At 40.0% G+C, this 24,341-nt stretch overlaps 1 protein-coding gene across 1 annotated transcript in view; it reads left to right on the top strand.

Moving 5' to 3' along the window:
* Window positions 1-24,341, top strand: part of CERS5 (ceramide synthase 5) — a 1,159,858-nt gene that overhangs the window by 589,145 nt on the left and 546,372 nt on the right. Inside the window, exon 5 of the mRNA XM_044083487.1 lies at window positions 11,569-11,619. Coding sequence (XP_043939422.1) covers window positions 11,569-11,619 — 51 coding nt within the window. The remainder of the gene's footprint in view (window positions 1-11,568; window positions 11,620-24,341) is intronic.

A 24,341-nucleotide genomic window follows, 5' to 3' on the forward strand; every position in this document is an offset into this window, starting at 1 on the left:
AATTACCATAGAAATGAGAATTTGAGAACAATAACAGAGCAGAGGCTCAAACAGGAACTGTGGTTCCAAACAAAAACTTCATCAGGTCACCCCCAAAGACATGTATAAGGGGGAGAGTTGGGGGAGCTTAGGAAGAATGAAAATGGACAACACAGATGCGTAGTTATGGTGAGTACATAACTTTTATATCTAATGCTGTCATTTTCATTCATTCCTTAACAAATGGGACAGATTCCCCAGATACAAAACCCCCCGAGTGGCCATCATGGAAGGATCTTCCAGAGAGTCACAGAACTGAATGCAGCTCTGTTTCTAGATAGGGTGTCCAACTTATGAGTAATAAAAGTATGAGCATTAGACCATGTGGCAGCAGCACAAATATATCAGTGGAGACTGTAGCCCGAAAAGCAGTTGACATACCATTGACCCAGTTGAGTGTGTCCTTGGCTGTTTTGGTGAGATTAATCCCCTAGAAGAGCAAATATTTGAAATGCAATCTGTAATCCATTTGGCTAGTATAGTTCTTGAAACAGGTGCTCCTAGTTCCTTTCTGGGAAAGGAAGCAAACAGTTGGTCAGATGTTCTAACTTTTAGCCCCATGAAGATAAAACCAAAGTTGCCTATGCACATCTAAAAGATGAAGCATGTATTCTCCTTTGTCATATTTAGGAAATAATATAGGTAGACTGATCACATGATTTAATGTTTGTTTCAGAAGTAACTTTAGGTAAAAAGGAAAGATTAGTATGCGAGGTAACCTTATCTTTATGGAAAATTAAATAAGGAAGTTTTGCAGATTGCTTGGAGTTCAGACTCGTCTCACAAAAGTTATAGCCACAAGAAAAACTGTTATCCAAGAAAGAATTTTGAGATCTATTTTAGCTGAGAGCTCAAAGGGTGATTGTACTAAACTCTGTAATAAGATAGTAAGATCCTAAGGTGGAGTGGGATCCTTAATTGGAGGTCACCGTAAAAAGGTACCTGTAAGAAATGGTTTTACACAACTTGGAGGAGGCTGAAGGAGAAGCATATTCTCTGATATGGTAGGAAGAGATGGCTGCCAGTTGAAGTTTGGTGGAGAAACTAGCACCATTTTGAAAAATAGAAGCAAGGAAATCTAAAACGGCATGAAATGGAGAAGTGAAAGGATCCAGTTCTCTCTCCTGAGCCCAAAAAGAAACCTCTTCCATTTACTCTTATAAATCTTTCTTGTAGAGGGCTGCTGGGACGAAAACAAAATGTTGCCAAGGGAAAGGAAAACCTGGAATGTCTAGCCATCACTGGAATTGGAGAAATCATGTGGTTAGTCTGAGGTCTGCAATATCCGAATGAGTCATTTGTGACCGATATGAAAGGAGGTCTGCACTGGGGTCCAGTGTCCAAGGAGGACATAGTAGATTAGACCATAGAAAGGGGAACCACACTTGCTGAGGCCAGAATGGAACAATGAGGATTACTTTGCTCTTCAACTGGAGTGCTTTCTGAAGTAATTTGTGAACTAGAGGTAGAGCAGGATTAAGCGTATAGGAGACAAAGGGGCCAAATGTGGGCTAAAGCATCTCTGGTTGACTGCCCCTGAGGGGGAATTAGGGCAGAGAACCTGCTGAATTTGTTTTTGACTGGAGAGGTAAAAAGATCGCAGCAAGGCTAACCCCACTTGCGGAAAATCATATCTGCCACTGTTTGATTGAGACCAGTATATGCATTGCCACAAGAAAGCGGTTAGGGAAATTGCCCACTGCCAGCCTCTCATTGATTCTCAGCAAATGGGGTAAGGTCTGGTTCCCCCTTGTTTGTTGATATACCAAACTACCGACATATTGTCTGCTTGAATTGTCCCCAGAGGAAGAAGTTCTGAAGTGCCTGTAATCATTTATATGCAAAGTGGTCTCTTCTGTGCCTTGAACTGTCTGTTCCAAGAAATACCCCCCTCCATCTCAAATGGGAGGCATCCGTGGTCAGTGTGGTGGTTGGGGGAGGAAAGACAAAGAGAAGTCCTGGACGGTCATAGTCAGACTTGTATCCGCCACAATAGAGATTTCTCGCAAACGCAAGATAGTTTTATAGGATGTTGTAAATGCGGTCAATGAAAATGCTGTTGTATTACTAGAGTCCACTGGAGGATTCTCATGTGAAGGTGAGCTGTAGGTATCTGTGATTACAGCAGCCATTGATCCTAAAGCTTTGAGAATCTGCTTTGCTGGGGTAGAGTGGTGAGGAAGGACCTGTCTGACATACAATCTTAAAGCAACAACTCTGTTTTGTGGTAAGAGAACAAGACAAACCCCTATAAACTCCCAAGACTTTAACTGGTTGTAGGGGGGACTTTGACAGACTAATTGTGATTCTCAGGGAGTGGAGTAACTGAAGTAAGTAATCACAGGCTTTTTCTAGGTGACGCCTAGTTGTAGCAGTAATGAGCCAGTTGTCTAAATATGGAAAAACACTTATTCCATGCAGTCTTAGATGAGCTGCTACGACTGCCATGCATTTGGTGAACACCTTGGGTGCTATGATGAGACCAAAGGGCAGGGCTCTGAACTGGTAATGACTGGCTCCCAGCTGGAAGCATAAGTATCTTCGATAGAGCCTGTTCATTTTTATATGATAATACACATCCTAAAGATCTATGGAGCATATCCAGCCATCCTTCTGTAAGAGTGGTGGAATGGACTGAACATGAGCATCTGGAATTTGAAACACTTTACAGACTGATTACAGACTGATTCACATAACTGAGATCCAAGATGGGTCTCCGGTCCCCTGTTTTCTTTGGCACTAAAAAGAATCTTGAGTAAATCCCGAATCCACTTTTTACTGAAGGACTTCTTGGATGACTCGTCTAGCAACTTTTGAACTCTAGAGCTGCTGACCCCCACTAATTGGGTGGAACAGCAGGGAAATATTTTCTTTTCACTGGGGAAGTTGTAAAAAGGGAAAGAAATATCCTCTGGATATAGTCCTTTGCACCCATAAGTCTTCTGTAATGGCTGTCCCAAGTGTTTAGGTGCAGGGATAAGCACCTTCCGACTGCCTCCAGAGAAGAACAGTCAGGCAACCCTTCAGGAACTCTGAAAGGGCTTATTTGAGAAGGAATCTCTAGACCTTTGGTTCTGTGGACCCCCCCTCTGCTGCGTGAGCAGCGTCTTCCATTATAATTATTTCCCCTTCTGCCTCCGGGAGAAAAATCAACATTGTGATTCTTGAAAAGGACCTTGTGATTTTCAGAACCACATCTTTTTACCACTGCACTGATTCCTAGAAAAAGTTCTCTGCAGGGTTGAAAACTGGACTTCTATAGCAGATGAGGTCTTTCTGTCTTGCTCACTGCAGGAAAGTGCCTGTCTAATGGTTGGCCCAAGCAAAGAAGATCCTTCAAATGGAGTGTTGATGAATGATGCTTTAAAGGGCTCCACAAATTCACACAGCTTTATCCAGGCACATCTCCTAAGGGCTATGCCTGTACTGGCGGCAATGAGGTACTTTTAGCTGCATGTGAGGTTAACCTCATAGGTGTATTGGATATTGACTGCAGGGTGGCCAGTTATGAAGAAAAAGATTTTTGTTCCTCTGCCGACATGGGTCAAGGGGTAGACTTAGAGAGTTCCTTAACTACGTCCATCTGTAACCTACTGAAGTGTGCCAGGTAGTTCAGTGACCATAAAGCAAAGGTCACTTAGGCATAGATTTGCTTCCCATATGTGTCCAATGCCCTAGACTCTGTATTAGGGGGAATGAACAGTAGAGCTCTGCTCAGCCAGCTCCTTCTTGGTGGCTGCTGCAACAACCATGGCATCCACAGGGATCCCTTTCATCCAATATTGTCTCATAATCTTATCTGGGCATCTAGGGATCTGTTCCATGGCATCTGGTTCCTTCCATGCTCTGCGGGAGACCAGATCTATAAGCTCATCCGCCAGGGTGTAACCCAAGATATAGACGGGCCAGACCCGAAGGATTTAAGGATCACTGATTCCTTCTGGGATGAGGTTTGGGATGACCAACCACCTTTCTGGCGCAGGATTTTTAAAATGTCTCCAAAGGGGAGATATCTTTAGGTGACGATCTAGGACATCCTTTCCCATTCATCGAAATTGGTGTCTTCTATGAGAAATTCGGGAATCCAAATGCCTCCTTTTGCATGACTTGTTTCAGGGGACCTCTTCAGTGGGATATTCTGGAGAGGTGTCCAATGAGGTGGGGTGTTCCATAACTGGAACTGCCGGGAAGCTCATATGGGCTGGCTGTCCTTTGGGCATAAGATGAGTAGAGTAAAAAACAGGATCTGAAGGGGGAACAGGAGCAGGATCCTAAGATGTAAGAGTAGAAACTGCTCTCATATGAGGGAAAACCCAGTCCACCACCTCGAAGCCAGAGGGGCCAAGAAAAGCTGAGGGCAGTCCAGCCAGTCCAGTCTTTCTGGTGTTAATTTAAATAAATATGCTTAATGAAGTTGATGCTGGAAGAACATAGGTTGCAAGATTGTTGTTACTGCATTGTTTATAAAAGTAGTGTTAATGTATAAGAATGCGTAATTAAGCAGGTATTTTAATATAACAGAACATAGTATGGAGGCTGGTTGTAATGAACAAAGGAAGTTGGCGGTATTGTAATTTTATTCTTGAATGTTTTTCATCTTGTGTGTGGACCATAGTTACAGATCTGATGTTGTCCTTTTTCTTCCTCACTGATGGGTATCTGATCTGAGTCTCGAACTCCTCCCTCTTCCCATAATGCACCATACCTTCCTTAACTATCACATTTGCCACGCATTGTATTCTGACATGGTTCCCGAGTCTAGGGCAGTTTCTGTTGAGAGATGTCATTTTGCGAAGAAATGTTACAAACTACACACACACAGACACACACTTGTTCTACTGGTTTTCTTTTCCTCTCCTTCCTTATTGGACTTTTGCAGATATTAAGGACTTAGTTTCCTTCTCGGCCTTCCTTTCATGCACGTCGGCAGTCCTTTATCTTGAACGGTAAAAAGAGTTTAAAAGTTCAGATACTTTAAAGTTGGTTTAAGTAGAATTATTTCTATTGTTATTGTTGTGACTGTTGTAACTTTTCTCTTTTTTGAACATAAAGAATTTCTAGCTTCCTCATGGCCAAGAAACTGCAGGCTTTAAGCGATGCCCTTCTTCTGGGCATAAGATACCAAATTCTGTTACCCACAAGAAGTGCGTCTAATGTTTAGGACCAGGGCATTTGGACACGGATTGTCTGGTGTGTGTCATTTAACCCTCGGGCATTGGCCAACTGTAGAAATAAATTGATACTAAAGGCCTTTTACCTGCATCCTCTTCAGAGGCTCAAACCCCATTGAAACATGCCTGCTCCAAACAGTCCCTCTCTGCTTCTCGGGGGAGTCATGAGAGCCTAGTCAGAAAAGACCAAGACTCTAGGATCTGACCTCTCTGGATCCAAGTGCAACCAAAAAGACTTTGGATTTGAAAATCTCTTTGGATCCATTGTTTTTGGATTCCAGTACTACTAAACCATCAGGTCCAAAGGCCCCATTGGCCCCAGGTTGATCTAAGTCCATTTTGAGCCCTAGGATCAGGAAAGTCCCTATACTTATTTAGAGCCCTCCTAATCCAGGTACATTTTCTTTGGATCCAAAGGCTCCTGTTCCCACGTTTAGGAGCCATCCACCAGCTTTTCAAGTAGAACGTGTCTTTCCAGCCCTTTCTGCTAAGGTTTTTAAGACACCTAGGAAATCCAGGCATGCTTTCTTGGCATCTTCTTCCAGGTCTTCCCAAAGTTTCACTGAGGCCGATTTGGACAGGATGATGTGGAAATTCCTCAGGGCACTGATTCAGATGGGGGTCTTTCCTTCTCTGTCCTATCTTATTTCCGTGAGTGCTCCATCTCCTACTTTGCAGACTCCTTTTCCGATCCGTCTCTTGGTTTCAGAAACTCAGGATCCTGGTTTCCCTGAGAGAGTCTGTCTGATCTGAGGAAGCTCCCTTCCTTGACTGCGACAACGTCCCTGACCAGCCTTGCTCAATTTTGTCGGATCAGAGCGGATCCCAGATATTAGACATTGGTGCCAACTCTAGGGGGTTGCCTTCAGCTCCTACTTTGTCAGATCCTTCGTTTCCCCTTGGGGTTTCAGCCCCCAACAGCTCAGGTCTGGTTGTGTCAGGAGGCCTGGGATCCATGATGGACTCCGCTTTCTGTCCTCCAGTGACTTTGGCTCCAAGGGAGAGGACTTCTTCAGGTCCGTCAATCTTCCAGGTTGCAGACAGGGACTTCCATAGGATCAGAGAGCCGTCTCCTCATACACAGGGATTGCCCTGTCCTTCATCTGATCTGAGGATTGAGCCCATCATACCTGCCATTTTCTAACCTCCCCGGAGGAGCCTCCAGACCACTTCTCCCCAGGGAACCCCCCTTTCTTCTGATACCTCCCTGGAACACACCACAGAGGACTACCCCTTGGAAGAAAACATGTAAAAGGAGACACACAAACTCCCTTATGGAGGCTGTCGCGGAGGACACCGATTTTGATGAGGGAGAAGGATCACCCTGATCGCCACCTGACAATGCCTCTGTCAGAGACGTCCTAGAACTCCTTAGGCAAAAAGTTGGCTGGTCCTCCCAACCTTCTTCTTCTAAGGAATTGGTGTTCCTGGAGGCTTTTGGGGTGGGGCTATCTGTCTTGGGTGTCTCCCCTGCAGATTAACTGATTGATGGTGGTTTCCTGCCAGGCCTGGAAGGAACATGACACAGATGAGCCTATACCCAAGTGCCCCAATAGGTTCCTTGGTCCGCCCTCCACATTGGAGTAAAGATGTTCTGGTAAATGCTATCATTGCAACAGCCACTAAAAAGGAGGTAGCCTGAAAAGGAAAACACAAAGATTAATGCACGTTAGGTTCAAGCAAGGCACCCTTTATTACTTGCAGCAAGGAGACAAAGGATGTAGGTACAAGGTTTGTCTGATTTTTTCCATAGTTCAGCCTGCAGTTTTTTACAAGTTCACAGAAATATGCTATTATTAGATTTGCTGCTGACATGGTCAAATAATTGCTGTCTTGCAAAAACACGTTGTTTGAGAAAAACAACCTGGCCTTGAGTTTGTTTCAGCTTCCCTTAGTTTCTCACAATTCTTTCTCTAGCTCTGATATGATACATTCAAGGTACAGTCCTGGCCTCAATACACTTTCTGCTGACCATGGTGGATTTACAGGCATCCATTTTTCTCTCTTCAGAGTTTCTAGCAGCTGCATATTTTCACACAGAATAAGCAGAATAATTTCTCTTCAGAGCTTCTAGCAGCTGCATATTTTCACAAAGAATAAGCAGAATAAATGTATTAACTCCTTTTAACCCTTAATACACTAAACCTGCATATTGCAGTTGTACATTTTAATACACTAAGCCTACATATTGCATTGCAGTTTCCTAACATAGCCGAACAAAGCTCTGCTATCCATCTGCCAAACCAGGAGTGTAGAGCATTGGACAGACATGGAAAACTTGTTTATCCCACTGCTGTTTTCTCTCTTAAGTCATTAAACTATTTGACGCACTTCGCCCAATTGTAGGGACCTAGTTAAGGAGTTAACCAACTGTCATGTGGAGACCACGTTGGAGGAGGACTTGAAAAAGGTTTGTCCCAATTGGCTACTCTTTCCTCCCTTACAAATTATTCGATGAAGTTGATTTCACACACGGCGGAAGGCACTTCATGAGCAGCTGAGCAGGCATAGCCATTAGGAGACATGCCTGGATGTGGCTTTCTGACTTTGTGGAACTCTTCAAGGAGTCATTCATTAATGACCCCTTTGACAGTTTCTTAGTTTGGACTCTCAGTGAAAGAGGCACTAACCCGCAGCGAACAAGAAGGGAAGACCTTGTCTGCCATGGAGATAGTTTTCTACTCCTCAGAGGGCCTTCTTTAGGAGTCAGCAAAGAGGGAAGAAAACTTGGTTCAGGAAGTCTCGAGGATCTTTCCAGGTCCTGCTTGGGGACACTTCCTCCAGAGACAGAAGAGGGTTTAATGATAGATGTTGCCCTAGAGGCAGCAAGGCCTGCAAAATCAGGGTTTCAGGGAACCTTTTCCTGACAGACCCTGTCAGCGCACCTGAAGTGTTGCCCGACTGTTCATCTCTGGCAGCAGTAGAGGGCCGTCTGTCTTTAAACCTACATGCCTGGACAAACATAACAACCTCTGGGTGCTAAACATTATATCTAGAGGTTGTTACATTCCCTTTTCCCTATTACCTCCAGGTCCTAAGTGGAAACTCCTTGATGTACCACCCAGTCAGAGGGAGTATGCTATTCAAGAAGTCCAAAAACTTCTACAAAAAGAAGTCATCCAAGAGATCCTGACCAAACAGAGAGAATTCAAAGCTTTAATATTGCTTCTTTTTAGTGCCAAAGAAAAGATGGGACCTGAGACCTATTTTGGACCTCAGCAACTTGAATCAGTTTGTCAAGAAGTCAAAGTTCTGGTTATGGTCCAGTCCATTTTGCCACTTTTATGCAAGGACGATTGTATGTGCTGTGTTGATATTCGGGATGTATACTATCATATCAAAATTGACATGCAATCCAGAAGACACTTGAGCTTTTGGCTTAGAGCCAATCATTACCAGGACAGAGCACTGCCCTTTGGACTTGCCACAGCCCACTGGGTGTTTACTAAATGCTTGGCGGTGGTAGCTGCTCATCTGAGATTAAAAGGATTCCAAGTGTTTCCCTATCTGGACGATTGGCTCCTTACTGCGCCAACTGCTGCAGTCCAGGAGTTGTCTAGTAAAAATCTCCAGTCACCTGGGCACCACGATAAATCTGCCAAAGTCAAACTTGACTCCAGTTCAGAACCTAGAATTCATAGGAACACAATTGGGCACAACTACACAAGTGGCTTCCTTACCAATGCATCCCATTATATCTCTTAAGACAACAGGTTCAGGACTTGTTAGATCTACCTTCTCCTCCTGAAAGATTAATTCTGTGGGCTCTGGGGTCAATGGCAGCGGCAGTTGTTTTAGTTCTATTAGCAAGGTTCTTTATGAGCGTTCTTCAATGGACAGTAGCGGTTCAGTGGTCCATCTTCTAACAACCACTTTCAATTCCCATAAAACTGTCTTTAATCTGCAGAAATCATCTACTGTGATGGATACAGACAGCCTGGATCTGGGTAGACCCCCCCCCCCCCACCAAATAGCCATAGTGACCACAGATGCTTCCCAGTGTGGTTGGGGGGGGGGGTCATTACCAAGGAAAGATGGTCTAGGCTTGTGGTCATCCATCAAGACCAATTTGCATATCAGTGTCTTAGAGATGAGAGCAGGCCTAATGTTGCAAGCCTTTAAGAACATTCTTCCTGTGGGGATGATTGCATTTCACACAAACAACATGTCAGTAGTGTGATATATCAACAATCAAGGAGGAATCCATTCGTACCCATTGTGTAGGGAGGCCATGAGAGTTTTGGAATGGGTGATATCCTCAGACTGCTTTCTAACTGCAACACACATTCTTGGGAAAACCAGCATTCTAGTGGCCAGAGTCAGCAGGTCCATTCTGATTCCTCACAAGTGGTCCTTCAACCACTCCCTGGCAAACAAGATTTGCAGCCGTTGGGGTCATCCTTGTTATAACCTTTTCTCTTCTCCACTGAACTTCAAGTGCAACAAGTATTTTGCTCTGATCCCCCCTGAAGGGAGAGTCAGAAGGATGCTGTAGTCCACAGTTGGCCCCCAGGTCTCCTTTATGCCTATCCTCCTCTTCTGCTGATCCTGACGTTTCAACAGAAAGCCTGGACATTGAGGAGCTCTGTAATCCTCATTGCCCCTTTCTAGCCTCTTCAGGTATGGTTCCCCTTTCTGTGGTCTAATCTGAAGTGTCCACGTTTGATACTGAATCCCAGATAGGATCTCATAATTTATTCATCAGACATCCAGTCCCCCAATCTCCACACCCTAAAACTGACTGCATGGTTTCTCCACTTACAGTAATTGTAAGAAAGTCCAGGCTTGCCCCTTTTGTCTGTGACACAATCCTAGTAGCCTCTGTGAGTTTCCACTAAAAAGGTCTACATCAGCAAGCAGAAGCGTTTTTTTATTTGGGTTTCAAAAGAGAATTTTGACCCTTTCTCAGCTTCCACCTTAGCTATTCTTCTTTTACTTCTCTTTTTCAAGAAAGAGCCAGTTTCTCTACCATCAAACTTCAGCTAGTTGCTCCATCCAGTTTTCGTTCTTGAAGGGTATTTTTCTTCCTAGGCCTCCAATAAAAGACTATTCTTCCCCTTGGGATCTCATGCTAGTACTGCAAGGCCTTACCCGGAAACCCTTTGAACCAGCTGATAGTTGCGACATGAGATTTCTTTCCTGGAAAACTATTTTTCTAGTAGCTATTACTTGTGCTAAGAGAGTATCGGAGCTTCAAGCTTTGTCAGCTAACCCTCCTTGCATCATTTTCCATAAAGAGAGGGTATTCTTAAGAACAAATCCTTCCTTTATGGCTAAGGTAGCCAAGGAATCAAACATTAACCAATCAGCTTCTTTACCAGTATTCGTCACCAAATTTCCATCTCCTAGATGTTCACAGGCAACTGTGCTTCTGCCTCCCACAGAACAAAGAGATGTAGGAAATCTGACCAGCTATTCATATCTTTCTCAGCAAACCGGTCAGGTCAGGCAGTTTCAAAGATCACTTTAGCCAAATGGATTACAGACTGTATATTCTTCGTTTATTCACAGAAAATTATTGAATTGCTTCGACCTCCCAAGGCCCATTCCACCAGATCTACTGCTACCTCATCTGCCTTTTCTTCCAGAGGCTGAATTGATGAGATATGTGCTGCAGCCACTTGGTCTAAGAATCTCACTTTTGTCTCTCATTATAAGTTGGACATTGTTTCTAGGAGCAGGGCATCCTTTGGCTCGACTGTCCTCCGGCATATCCTTCCTTTAGGGCCATCCAAGAGTTGCATAGCTGAGAAATCTGACCCATCAGTGAGGTAGAATGAAAAGGACATCAGATTTTAAAAAGTTGTGCACTTACCATAACTGTCTGTGTTGTCCATTTTCATTCTTCCTTATGTTCCTCCCAGCCATCCCCCAGCCTGGTGCCTCTGAGAAGTACTTGGAAAAAATTTAGAATCCATGGGTTCAGGGTTTGAGCCTCGATCCTTTCTCGTCTCTGTCCTCTTGCTATAATCTCTTGAGCTACAGGGCAGCAAACTCGATCTGGGAAGTTAGGGAAGGTATGGTACATTATGGGGAGAGGAAGGAGCTCTGGAGTCTGACCCTGAAGTGTGGGAAAAGTGGCCCAGTCGAATCCGAAACTCAGTGAGGAAGAATGAAAATGGACAACACAGATACTTGGTTATGGTAAGTGCACAACTTTTCATATACTCCGCTTTTTTGGTTTGTGTGGTGTTAACACAAATTCTGTAATGAAAACATATGCAGTGTGTTATCACTCATTTTTTCCTTTAAGTTGCAGTGCTTACCTTAAATGCTTTCGTATTGCATGTATGGAATATGTAACCTTTGGAAGCCTTTCAATTTTGCTGTTCTAATGCATTTTTCTCTCGTCTTTCAGACACCATGGTTCTGGAACACACGGCAGTGCTGGTACAATTATCCATATCAGGTAACTTTTAAACTTGAGATTTTAGTTAATTTTATACTTGTAGTAGGAATAGTTAGATATTTTTCTTAAAATTCATTGCCCTGGATAAAACACTGATTAAACCTTACCAATTTCAGGTTTAGCTTGCAGCAGGCGAAGAAGAATAAGAAAAAAGTGTAGAATGTACAGTATTTGTAGAGCGTGTAGAGAACTACATGATTAGACTGTAGTTGCAATGGAATATAGCACTTTAGATTGATAATGGATGCAAGAGCGATGAGGAGAAAGGTAAGAGGTGGGATGGGGAAGATTTGATTTATATGTCCTGGTAAGAGGCATTTGCATTTAGCTTGACTTTGAAGAAAATTATTTATTTATCTTTTCTGCTTGTTTCAGCTGTGGGCAAAATATAGGGTATAATGATATGTCTTAAAGAGAGGGTGGAAGAGATTCCCGAGTCTGGAGGTAATAAAACAGAGGTCAGTGCATTGAAGTCTGGATTTTTACAGTTTGAAGCACTAGGTCCGAATGGTCGTTATTTCTTAGATTGTAGGTTGGAGATTTTTGTAGCTAAATTAGAGAAGGATTTATCTTGTAGCAATTTAAAAGATTGTGATTGAAGTATGACATCAGATCTCTGCTCGACTGGAAGCCATTTAACTTCTTCAAGAGATCCTTCTTTTTTGGGGAGGGGGTGAGGTAGCAGCAGATATTTTTGGTGATTGGATTGTTGCGGTGTTTCCTTTAGATGTTGTATCCATTAGTGGGTGACCACATTCAAGCTGAGCAAGTAAAAGGCCTTTACCTCTGGCAGTTCTGGTGGTTGGAGCTAGAAAGGAAGATATCTTTTTGCCCCAAAACAAGAATGAATGTTTCATTTTCCATGCATGATACAAGTGAAGACTGAAGTTAAGTCACGGATTTAACCAGCTATCCAAATTTGTAGGAAGAAATGTTTTTGATTTACTGAAGTAGGACCATGTCATTGGTATAAAGTAGGAGAGGGAGTTGCAGAAGGTAGTCAGTTAGTTTGTTGAGTTAGATACAGAATAACATAGAGCACGTATTGAGCCTTGAGGTACCCCTTTTGGAAGGGGGTTATGGTAACATTAGAGCTAAATGTGACAGAAAATGGCAGTAAAAGAGATTTTTGGTACCATGGTGTCTGAGCTAATGTCTGTTTCAATGAGATAATGTGAAAGTGTGGTTTGATCATCTAGATTAAAAACTCTGATAAGGTTGATGAATATGCCACCTGTACACATTTCATTATCCACAGATAGCAATATTTTGTTTGAGACAGACCACAGTGCAATCAAGGTGCTATAAAATGCTACAGTCGGGCCAGAAGACATGCTTTTTAGAGGAGGGAATGCAGTATTGGTTTATGCATTCTAAACGTTGGGCATGGATCTGTGTTTTCCCTGAAGTGTGAAGTTTAGAGAAATGGGGGGGGGGGGGGGGGTAGTGTAAAAGTTTGGTAAGCTTCAGCTGTTTGGGCAAAGGATGTTACTATGGCTGATTTCCAAATATCATGCATGATATTGTGTGTTTAGCATAGAATGTATATGTGCTGGAAAAGGGATGTAATGTATTCCCAGAATTGATAACTAAACCAAGGAGAAGAGAAGTCTGTACCAGCTGGACTATCTAGATTTAATTGGTCAAGGAGAGGTTCTTTGTCTTTAACATTTTTTTTAAATAAAAAGTCAGGAATACGGCATTTGGTAAATGAGAAAGGAGGTGTCAGAGTTGGTAGGAGAGTTGTGGGAAGTTACTAAAATCTTGTAGAAATTCAGAGGGAGTAAGTGGAGAGGCTGGATTTTGTTAAGTTGTAATTTATGACTAGTGTGTTTGACCTCTTTCCAGAATTGTTTGGGTGGATGTAATAGCAAGTTCTGGACAAGTCTCATTAATTGGCTTTTATGTTGTCTTATTGCTTGTTTAGCAAAATTTGGAAGTTGCTCAAAAGGTTACGTAATATAATGCTGGGTTTGTTTTTGTAAGAATGCAAATCAAAATTCATCCCTGAATTTTAGTACGGTGTGTTTTTTCTTGAGTTTGTAGAGTTATTTTGTTAAGGAGGCACATGAGTTTTATGTATTAGTGAGTTGAGTAATTCAAAGGCATAGTTAGGAACAGATCCAGACAGAACAGGTGATCAGTCCAGGTTACAGAAGATGGTTTTTAGTCTGCTTGTCTGTGATTTGGATCTGAAGGAAATTGGTTTGGGGGATTTTTTTCATAGTTGAACTGAAATAAGAACCTTTTGGTACAGTGGTCACGGAAGGAGGATATACAGTGATAGCAGAGATGATGGAGGTTTGGTTAGTAATGATTTTAAGTTCTGAGTGTATTGTTTATTTTATGGTTTGGCCAACTAGTTAAGTGAGGTTACATTTAGTTAGTAGGTCTGCAATACCACTAGTGAGAAGGCCAAATAGAATGAGGATGAAGTCACTTTTTTAATTTCTCCAAGTCTTTTGGGTTTCTAATACTATGACAAGAATGGACCCCATTCTTAAGTCAAAGTATGATTAAAGTTCATGAAATTAGTATTGTTTCAGTCTTAGTCAGCCAGAAGTGCTCTTTGCAGCACCAGCAATATGTCCAGTAATGACTCTTCCTGCAAATCGTATAGAGTTACATGTATTGGTACCTTATCTAAATATGGTTGTAGATTATTTTTTATAAGACCTGGGTATCTTTCTTCCACATTGCTCTCGTTTCTGCCTGCAAATCCTGATATTTTATGACTTTGTGTCTGTCTGTATGCAAGACACTGTAGTCACTGGGTGTAGCAATTTCAATGATCAATGCTACTTTTGTCTTCTTTTCACGGACCACTATATCTGGTTTTCTCGCATCTGTCTTTTGAACTGTTGATAATGGGTGATTCCATGTGATGTAGACTTCATCATTTTCTATTATGCTTTGTGGCTAAAGTTTCCAGTATTTTTCAGCCACTTCAATATTGTAATATTTGCACAATCCCCAGTGCAGCAGTCTTGACACATTGTTATGCCTTTCAGTATACAGTCCTTCTGCCATCACAACCAGCAACAATGGTGTGACCGTTCCAAGTTCTGTTTTACAAAACCTACATTTGTCTGTTTCTCCCACATGTTCAGTGGAATTTGTAAGCCAGTGTATGTAGCCCACTGTCATGGGCTGCCAGTATTAACCTTTCATCTTTTGGTTTGAATTTGCCTCTCCTTAACCATCCCTGCATTTGATTCCTGATCAGCATGAGGGTTTTCCAGGTCTTTTCTATACTTGCAACTATATTTATGCATTTTCCACATTGCTTGACTTCTCATCTGATCCTCCACTTTATATTCTTTTTGTTTTTCGGCACATTCAGTTGCTGCCTGATTTTTATCTACCTCTGCTTTAATTTCCATTCCTGCTTGATGCCTATATGCTTCTGCTAGGCTCAAGGAAGTCATCTTAGATTTATTCTCCTCATGTTTCAAAACTTTCACTATATTTGGGTCTTGTGAGGTCAGCAGGTAAGTGTGCAGTCCGATGATTGCAGATGTATACATGGGCGGCACAGTGGTGCAGCGGTTAACGTTGTTGCCTCACAGCAAGAGGTTCTCCGGTTCGATTCTCGGCTGGGGTGCCTTCTGTGTGGAGTTTGCGTGTTCTCCCTGTGTTCGCGTGGGTTTCCTCCGGGTACTCCGGTTTCCTCCCACATTCCAAAGACATGCATTTGGAGCATTTCTCCCCGGGCCTCGGCTGAAAACAGGATCTGTGGAACCTAGTCGGACATTCCCGGTCAACAAATGTTAAATAAATAAATAAAATAAATACATATAATCAATTTCAAGGAGGCCCATACCTCCTTCGGTACAGGGAATATATAATCTTGGTATGCACTTTTATAAGTCATTTGAGCATGAAGCATCCTTGTTTTCCTGACTAATCTGTCCAGCACCTTTTGGGGCCAGTCAGTCACTCCAAAACTGTAATTGGTTTATAGCTTGAATTTTGTTCCTAGATGTCAAGCCTGTTTTCAGGATTAATTTAAGTCTTTTAAAATGTTCCTTACTAAGTTTTATTCGCATTTGTTCATGGTTTATTGTTTATGCTTCATCATCTCCCAAATATTTATACACTCCCTCTTGCTCAAGTTCTTTTATATCACATTCTTGTCCCAAACTGATGTTTTCTTGGTGCTGCAGCTTTCGTGCTTTAAAGGTTGCTTTTGCTCATTTATCAAGACCAAATGACATTCTTACATCTGAAAAAGTTTTGACTACTTGCAGTGTGTGCTTTCAGTTCCTCATCTGATGACTTATACAGTTTTAAATCATCGACAAAGAGAAGATGAGAAGTTTTTACACTTTGCTGCTTTCTGGGAGCCAAATTATAGCCGTGAACAAATCTGTTTATTTATTTATTTATTTATTGACATTTGTTAACCGAGTTTGTCCAACTGGGCTTGTGGCCCATTTTCAGTGGAGACCCGAGGAGAAAATCTCCAGTAGTACATTTTTAAACAAGTACAATTTTAAACAATATTGATATAGTAGCAGTTATAGAAAAAGATTCACATATGTGGGGTTACATGCATAAAGTTAAAGTTGCATTAAAAAGAAGCTAAGTAACAATTTTACATTGATATAGTTCAATAGGTCAACAATAAAAATTTTTTTGTATAAAATTATGCAAATGCATACTAGACATTGGAGAGAGAGGTGTAATGAGGTACTAAGTATGGTCCTTTTGAGGGTACATAAAGGGAAGGAAGACAAGGTGGGGTCATGGCAAAGGCAAGTTCTAGAATTGAGTAAATAAGTAGACAGCTTAATGGTTTAAGGGCAAGACAAAATAGCAGCGGTGACAGGGAGTCACCCTAGAATATCCTCCTTTGAATTTTTATTCCTGGAATAATAATTTGTCCTTTATCATGGCTTAATTGCAAAGTGGTCTGCCACTTTTTCATGGTCACTGTAATGTAATCTATCAGTGTAGGGGTGTATCTTATACATTTTTAAGCACTCTTTTATTCATGAATGTGGGATACTGTCACATGCTTTCTTTGCAGTCAATCCATGCCATACTTTGATTCTTTCCCTTTTTACAGTTCTCCATTATGACTTTATTTGGCAACAAATGATCTTTTGCTCCTTATGAGTCTTATTAACCTTTTGTTCCATTGCCATGATTGAATTTTCTTCTAAATGACTGTAAACTCTGTCTGCATCAATTCCAATGTATACTTTGCACGTCGTTGGAAGGTAAGTTATTGTTCTTTAGTTTTTAGGGAAGCTTGTAGGTTCATTCTTAAGTAAGACCATTGTTTTTCCTGTTAGCCAGGTCGGTGTCTGTTCAGGGTGTGCGTATAAATAATTCTTACTCATGGCTAAATCTTCATGCAAAGATGTTAATATCTTTAACCAGAAGGTAAGTATTGTACCTGGGTTTGGTGTTTTCCAATTAGAGGCTTTTCTTAAAGGACAACAATGGTATATTAAAGCAGATTGCTCAACTTACTGTCTCTTTTAGTCCCTGTTCGTTGATACAGCCTTGAAAAATCACCCATGCAGCTTTAAAAACGAATCCACTCAACTGTTTTCCCTGTTAAACTTCCTACCTTTCCATACTGTTTTACTTTCACTTTGAAAACCAAGTTGAAAAACCTTTAGCTGCCTCTGAAATGATGTCACATCTGCCAGAGCTCTTGTTCTAGCTACCGGGACATTTCCTCCCCCAAGGTGATGTAATTCCTGCCTGATTTGCATGCTGCATAGAAGAGCCAGTGGACCTCCCACATGGTGATGTCAGAGCTGCCCAGTCCAGTCTTAACCTAGCAAAAATGCCAAACTGTAATCTCACTTTTCTAAAGAGCCCTACCGATACATGACAAAGTACAGACAGAAGCACAGTAACAGCTGCAAAAACTAAAGATCATAAATTTGCAATGACCATGCGTAGACATTAATTACATGTTTTTACATAAGAAGAAGATGTCTGTCACAAATGATCAACAACACTACATCAGATTACAATCATGCAATACTGTAATTTTCTTAAATTACCACTTAAAAAAGCATGTGGGTGTTGTCATGCAAGTCTGTGAAATTTTGTGTTTATAGTGAATCATTTGTTAGCTATTTAACCAAACAGGAAGGAAAAATAAGTGGGATTTTGATGCTTTGCAAAACAGTGATTATTCTTAATGCTATGGAGCTTGGTTCTAAATTTGACAGGAGGAGTGCAACAAAAAAATTCTCCCGCTGTAAGGAAGGAAACTGACAACAGTAAATTAGTCTGGTCACCTGCTGTGAGCTGTCAGTCACATGCAGATAATGGGTCAAATTACCCTTAACTCTTTGACAGCTAGGGAAGGTAGGTGTGAGGGGGAGGGGAAATGCCTTGAAGAACTAGATTTCAGCCTTCACAAAATCAAGTTAGCATTTCTAAGAAGATAGAGCAATAAAATGGACTTTTCAGTTCTGTTCTGTAGCATTTGCACTGCTTGTGTTTGAAGTAGTCATTGAAAAAGGATAAAATTTTAACCAAAAGTAGGTGACTATAACACAGCAGTGAATCAGTTCACTGACAACAGCTTTAGGGAAAAAGTGGCAGATCTGATGCAATTTTTTGGAGATAAACAATGCATTCTGGGATACTTAGAGGCAGACTAAACAGTCAGAATTATTTCAAGATGCCAGACCCCATGTGGTCAGAGTTAGAAATTGCTTATATAAATATATAAAAAGCCCTAAATAGTCCCAGAGTGGTGTTAAAATGTAGGAAACACCAGACCATGATGAAATGTGTTTTTGAGTCTGTGGGTGCTGTTGTCCTTTAACTTTGTTTCAAGCTCTCTGGCTATTAGTTCATCCCATTTGATATTCTGTACCTTTGAACTTCTTTTGTTTTCTTTACCTTTTCTATCCATTTAGCATTTTTGTTATGTTCCACGGGATCTTTGTAAATATTTCAATGTACTATTTCTTCTTTTTTGGGTGGTCTTTCAATTCCTTTTACCTTGTTCCCCATTTCTGTACAGAATTTTTTGGGGTCATAAATAAATTGCTTATTTTGTACTTTTCATTTATATTTAACTGTGTATATGCATCTTCTACATTTTTCTGCTTGTGCCGATATTTTAAGTTTATTATTTGCAATAGTGTATGATAAATCCTGATCCATTATAATACTAAGCATTGCATTTATCACATCTATCTTTCTGAATATTTTTGTTGATCTGTTCCCTTTTCTGTACTCTTCCAACTGTGACACTTCTTGTCTTGATTGCTTTATAGTTTTCTCTGTTCGATACTTCCATGATGGTATTAGATTTCTCCCATTCATTACCCTTACTACCCTGTGTTCTTGTGGTAGCATTTTTCTGTTATTAATTTAGCTGCACAGTAATACATCCTGTTTACTCCTGTTATATCACATGGATCTCTATGGACAGTCCTAATTACAGTGATCATTTGTTATATCAAACATCTAACTTTTGGGGTTTTATTGATCTTCTGTAGTCTATTTCGTTCATTGATCTTAGTATGTCTAGCTATCTATATTAAATTAAGCAACTCTTCTCTAAGCTCATTTTCTTCTAAACTGAGGGCACATTTTTTGTTCTCCATTTCCTGCGGGCATTCTATATAAAGTACTATAGCAGCTTCCTGTGGCACATTCTCTTCAATTTCTTCCTGTGTCATTCTTTGCTCTGTCATATGGGAACTCACTGGCCTATCACTCCTCAACATTAACTGTGTCAGAGTTGCCACAGTTTCCTGTTCTTCCATTGCTGTCCAACTTCAAGTGAATGTTTATACTGGTTTCCTGCGAAAGGCTCTAAAATATCTTCATATGACAACTGACCTGTTGCTTCCTGTGCCACTGGTTTCTCCTTAATTTGGGTGTCCATTGCTCTATCCTGTTGTGGTATTTGCTGAGTTAGATTTTCTACACCAGATCTTTCATTCCACAGGTACTCCATAACCTCAGTTTCTATTTCCTTAACTTCTCCATTACTAATCTTCTTTTCTACTTTTCTTCTTTGTCTTCTTATTTTTTGTATTGTAAAGTTTTCCATGCCCGGATTTCTTTTCTTGAATCTCTCTTCAAATGTCTTTGGCACTGCTCTTTTTGTATTTATTAGTTTTGCTTTCTCCTTTGCATAAATATTATACCATATTAAATCCCTTTTTTCTTTCCCATGTCCATATTTGTTCCTCAGATGTCTCCTGATCTTCCTGTTTCTCCTTACTTTGGGGACTTGTCCCATAATGCTGTGATGTAACCTGTGTTAGACCTTCTACACCAAATCCTTCACTTTGCAGGCATTCCATAACTTCAAGTTCTATTTTTTAACTTCTACTTCACTAATCTTCTCTACATTCCCTCTTTGTGATATTTTTTTATTATGAAATTTTCCTTTTTTTTTTTTTTTATTTGACATTTGTTTACGGGGAAAGTCTGACTTGGAACAAAGCCAATTTTCAGCAAAGGCCCAATCTTTTGTATTAATGAATACAATTTTTTTATTTGAGGCTTCTGACAGTTTTTCTTGTGGAAATATTTTTCTTTCCTCTAATTTATCTCTTAATCTTTTTGTATGTCTTGTGTCTGGAAATTCTGGTCTTTTTGCATAATAACTAGGCATAATTTCTTTCTTTCTTATCCTCAATAGTCCCCTCTACTGTCTTTATGGGTCTTTTTTGGCCTGTCAGTTTTTGTGATTCTTGTGGAGTGCTAGTTTGCCTTCTCACCTAGTCCTTCACCTTATATTCTTTCTTTTGTTTTTTAGCGCATTCAGTTGCTGCCTGGTTTTTATCCACTTCTAGTTTGATTTCCATTCCTGCTTGACATCAATATGCTTCTGCTAAATTAAGCAGAGATGTCATCTTAGATTTATTCTCCTCATGTTTCAAAACTTTCACCACATTTGGATCTTGTGAGGTCAGTAAATATGTGTGGAGTCCAACGATTGCAGATCTATACATGTAATCAGTTTCAAGGAGGCCCATCTCTCCTTCAGAACGGGGAATATATAATCTTGGTATACATTGATTTTTATAAATCATTTGGTGGGCATGAAGCATCCTTCTTGTTTTAATATCCAACCTGTCCAACACTTTTTGGGGCCAGTCAATACCTGACTATTTGGGCGGACTGATGTGCAGTCCGAATTAGTAAATGTTGTAGTGGTTTACTGTGAGTTGATAGTGGGAATATAATTAAGGGAACTGCAGGAAGAATCTCTAAAATGAGCAGTAACCAAGTATGAAATACCCAAACCAACAAACCAAGTCTATGTGATCGTACTTTGGCCAAGTTTGTTCCACTCTACTTTTCATGCTACAGTACACTCAACAATTAGTTTGCCAGCATGAGAGAAACTTCTACTAAGTTGCCTCATCTTAACACCCGAAACATTTCAAATCATTGACTGTTGTACTCAGTTTGGAAATGAATTCCTTTATTAAACAGTATCCATGGGTAAAAAAAAAAAAACAAAAAAAACACACAAAATAAAAACTCTAATCCATACTATGTCACAGCATTTTCATCCTTTTACTAGGACTTCTTCAAAATCTACACCTTATCTCTTCCATATTAAATAAGAGTGAATCTTCATTCTTTCCTTCCTAAATTCAATTTCCTGCCACTTAAGTATAAACTGTTATAAACAAAATAATTATAAGTAATATTGAAAGTGTTGTCCTTCTAGACAGAAAACCTCTGTATCATATATTCAAATTTACTAGTTTGGTATGAAAATGCAGTCACTAATACTTAAAACAAAAGTACAAACAGTGATGAGCATGAATAGGCATGACAATTAATAAATTAAAATCATTCTGTTAATTTACTCTGGTCGTTACATAGGGACTGTTCACTACAAGAGGTGGAAAAAATGAAAAACATTGCTCATAATGGGGATATGAAAAACATAATAAAAACATTGATAGAAAATCACCAGTAAAAATATAACCAACTATGTTTTATATCATCCCTAGATAGAAAAACAAAAAATGACCATGTTAAAAATATATGCATCTTTGTGATTTAGCCTGGAGTAAAAATTAGCTATATGCACATCCTAAGCTAGCACAAACTTGATTAAGAGGACACTGTGTTCCTCCTTAAAATTAAACCTACAAGCCATCCTGAGACCTATATAGCAATAACGTACCAGTAAATTAGGTGTTGTAATTGATGCAGGCGTAGTTTAGTCCTTTAGGTAAAAACCGAGTCCATGGCAGTAGTAGAGAAAGGTAAAACATCATGTGAATTATGAATGAAGAATCATTTGTTACTTAACAAAGTTATAACAGATAGTGGAATAAAGGGTTGGTATCTAAGCATGGCATGGAAAGATTAGACAAAAAATGATTTGTCATTATTCCACTTTCTTGGATTATTGAATGCTTACACATTTGTAGAACTATACCAAACATGGATAAATTACACAGCAGTCAGTCACTATGAAACAGTGACACCTCCTTTTACAAGTGGAATCATGATAAAGGGTAAAGTCACTATTATAGGAATAAAAATATAGAGAGGGATATTATTTGTCACTACTGCTGTTTTGCTTTGCCTTCAAATCATTAAAGTGCTTTCTTTACAGACTAGGCTATGGCTAACTTCCAGGAAATGTTGCGAGGTAACATCTTAACTATTTTTGTGGATGATACAAAACGGAATAACTTGTCACCTTGCAAATGGAGAAGCAAGTAAAAATGCTTAAACCTTTTTCAGTTGATATAAGAATGGCATTTGATGTGAATCATCAGGAAAATGTCAGCCTGGCAGAGTAATGTGATATAAAAGCACTTGAAAACCAAGAAGAGTATAAATATCTTGGAGGAAGAGGGAATGTATAGAGATATGGGAAAATGTAAGGGATCAGCAATTCAGCATGAACAAATGAGAGCAAAGCTTAGCAAGGGATATCTTACCATACCAAAAGTAATGTTTAAAACCACTTTCCCAGCTAAATTTACCTTACTTGTTGCCTCTGAAGCGTCTTATATCCTCCTAATTAACCCTTTTATTCTGTCAGGGAATCCAAGTACTTCCAGTGCCCTACTCATAAAATCCCAGCTGACTCTATCGAATGCTTTCTCTACATCAAGACCCACTAATAATAGTGGTGGTCTTACACTTTGCTTCTCTGTGGATAGCTGTTGTCCCATTAATGTCATCAAACGTTTGTCTGCAATCAACAAAACCGTACTGATCCATATCCATCAATTTTGGCAACATCTTTAGCATTTTCTTCTTAAGTATAGACATAAACACTTTATAATCATGGTTTAAAATTGAAATGGATCTGTATGAAGGTGGGTAAGTGTTGGAGATTTCTGTTTGATCAGAGTTATCTAATTGTGAAGTTCATATAAGTAAGTGTTTGTGGACAAAGGCCCCATGTAAAGCAGGTATTTTTTAACAGATAATTTGATAATTGTCATTAAACTTTTAAAGTCAGTATGACTATGGCTGTTGAATAGCAGTTTACTTTGACTGGTTGTTAGAAAACTAAGTAGGAATGAGGAAGGTGAGTAAAGAAAAGGTGGGGGCAATATTGTACCCTTGGGAGTTGCTCATTTTTGTCAGTGTTAGTTTAAAAGTGGTTCTGTAAGACTTGTATGTGATTAAACTAGTAGATGCATTTCCGGAGGTTATTTCTACTTATGTTTAAATTTATTGGCATTGTAGTATGTGGAGATCTGTATATTAGGTCTGTTTAGGATGTGTTGGCCACTTGTGTGCTTTTACAGTACGTTTTTTCAATTGTCAGAATGCAACGTCATGCATATTCAATGAGATGGAATCAGTTAATGAGATGTCAATGGTTTTGTCAGAAGTTCTGTGTGTTTGTAATCTTAATGTGTGTATGTATATATGCATGCATATATATGTATGCATATGTCTGTGTGTATTTACAGTGGATATAAAAAGTTTACACACCCCTGTTAAAATGCCAGGTTTTGTTATATAAAAAAAATGAGACCACAATAAATCATTTAGAAACTTTTCCCACCTTTAATGTGACCTATAACCTGTACAATTCAATTGAAAAACAAATCTGTTAGGGAAAAAAATACAAAAAATAAAAAAAACATACAATAAGCTGGTTGCATAAGTATGCACACCCTTAAACTAATACTTTGTTGAAGTACCTTTTGATTTAATTACAGCATTCAGTCTTCTTGGGTACACACCTGTCATCAATTAAAGAGATTCTGATTAACCCCAAATAAAGTTCAGCTGTCCTATTAGGATTTTCGTGACATTTACGCAGTTACCAGCTACAGCAAAAGCCATGGTTCACAGAGAGCTTACAAAGCATCAAAGGGATCTCATTGTTGAAAGGTATCATTCAGGAGAAGGGTACACAAAAATTTTTCAAACTCACACTGCCCCCTTTTGAGCCAGCTGCTACAGCTGACATAAAGTTTTTATCTTGGAAAACAGCTCTGCTCCTGGCCATAACCTCTGCAAGACGAGTTTCAGAGCCACAGGCACTCGTGGCTGTGGAACCTTTTAGCATTGTTTTATCCAGACAGGGTTTCTCTGAGAACAAACCCGTCATTTATGCCTAAGGTAGTGTCCAGTGTGGCCCTTAACCAAACTATTTATCTGCCTACTTTTTATCCAAACCCACAGAATAAGGGGGAGCGAATTCTGTATTCTTTGGACATACACAGACAGCTACGCTTCTACTTGAACAGAACCAAAGCTTTCAGAAAGACTGAGCAACT

The sequence above is a fragment of the Protopterus annectens genome, chromosome 9.part0 (genome assembly GCF_019279795.1).
Source record: "Protopterus annectens isolate FY-2018-M chromosome 9.part0, PAN1.0, whole genome shotgun sequence".
Lineage (NCBI taxonomy): Eukaryota > Metazoa > Chordata > Ceratodontiformes > Protopteridae > Protopterus > Protopterus annectens.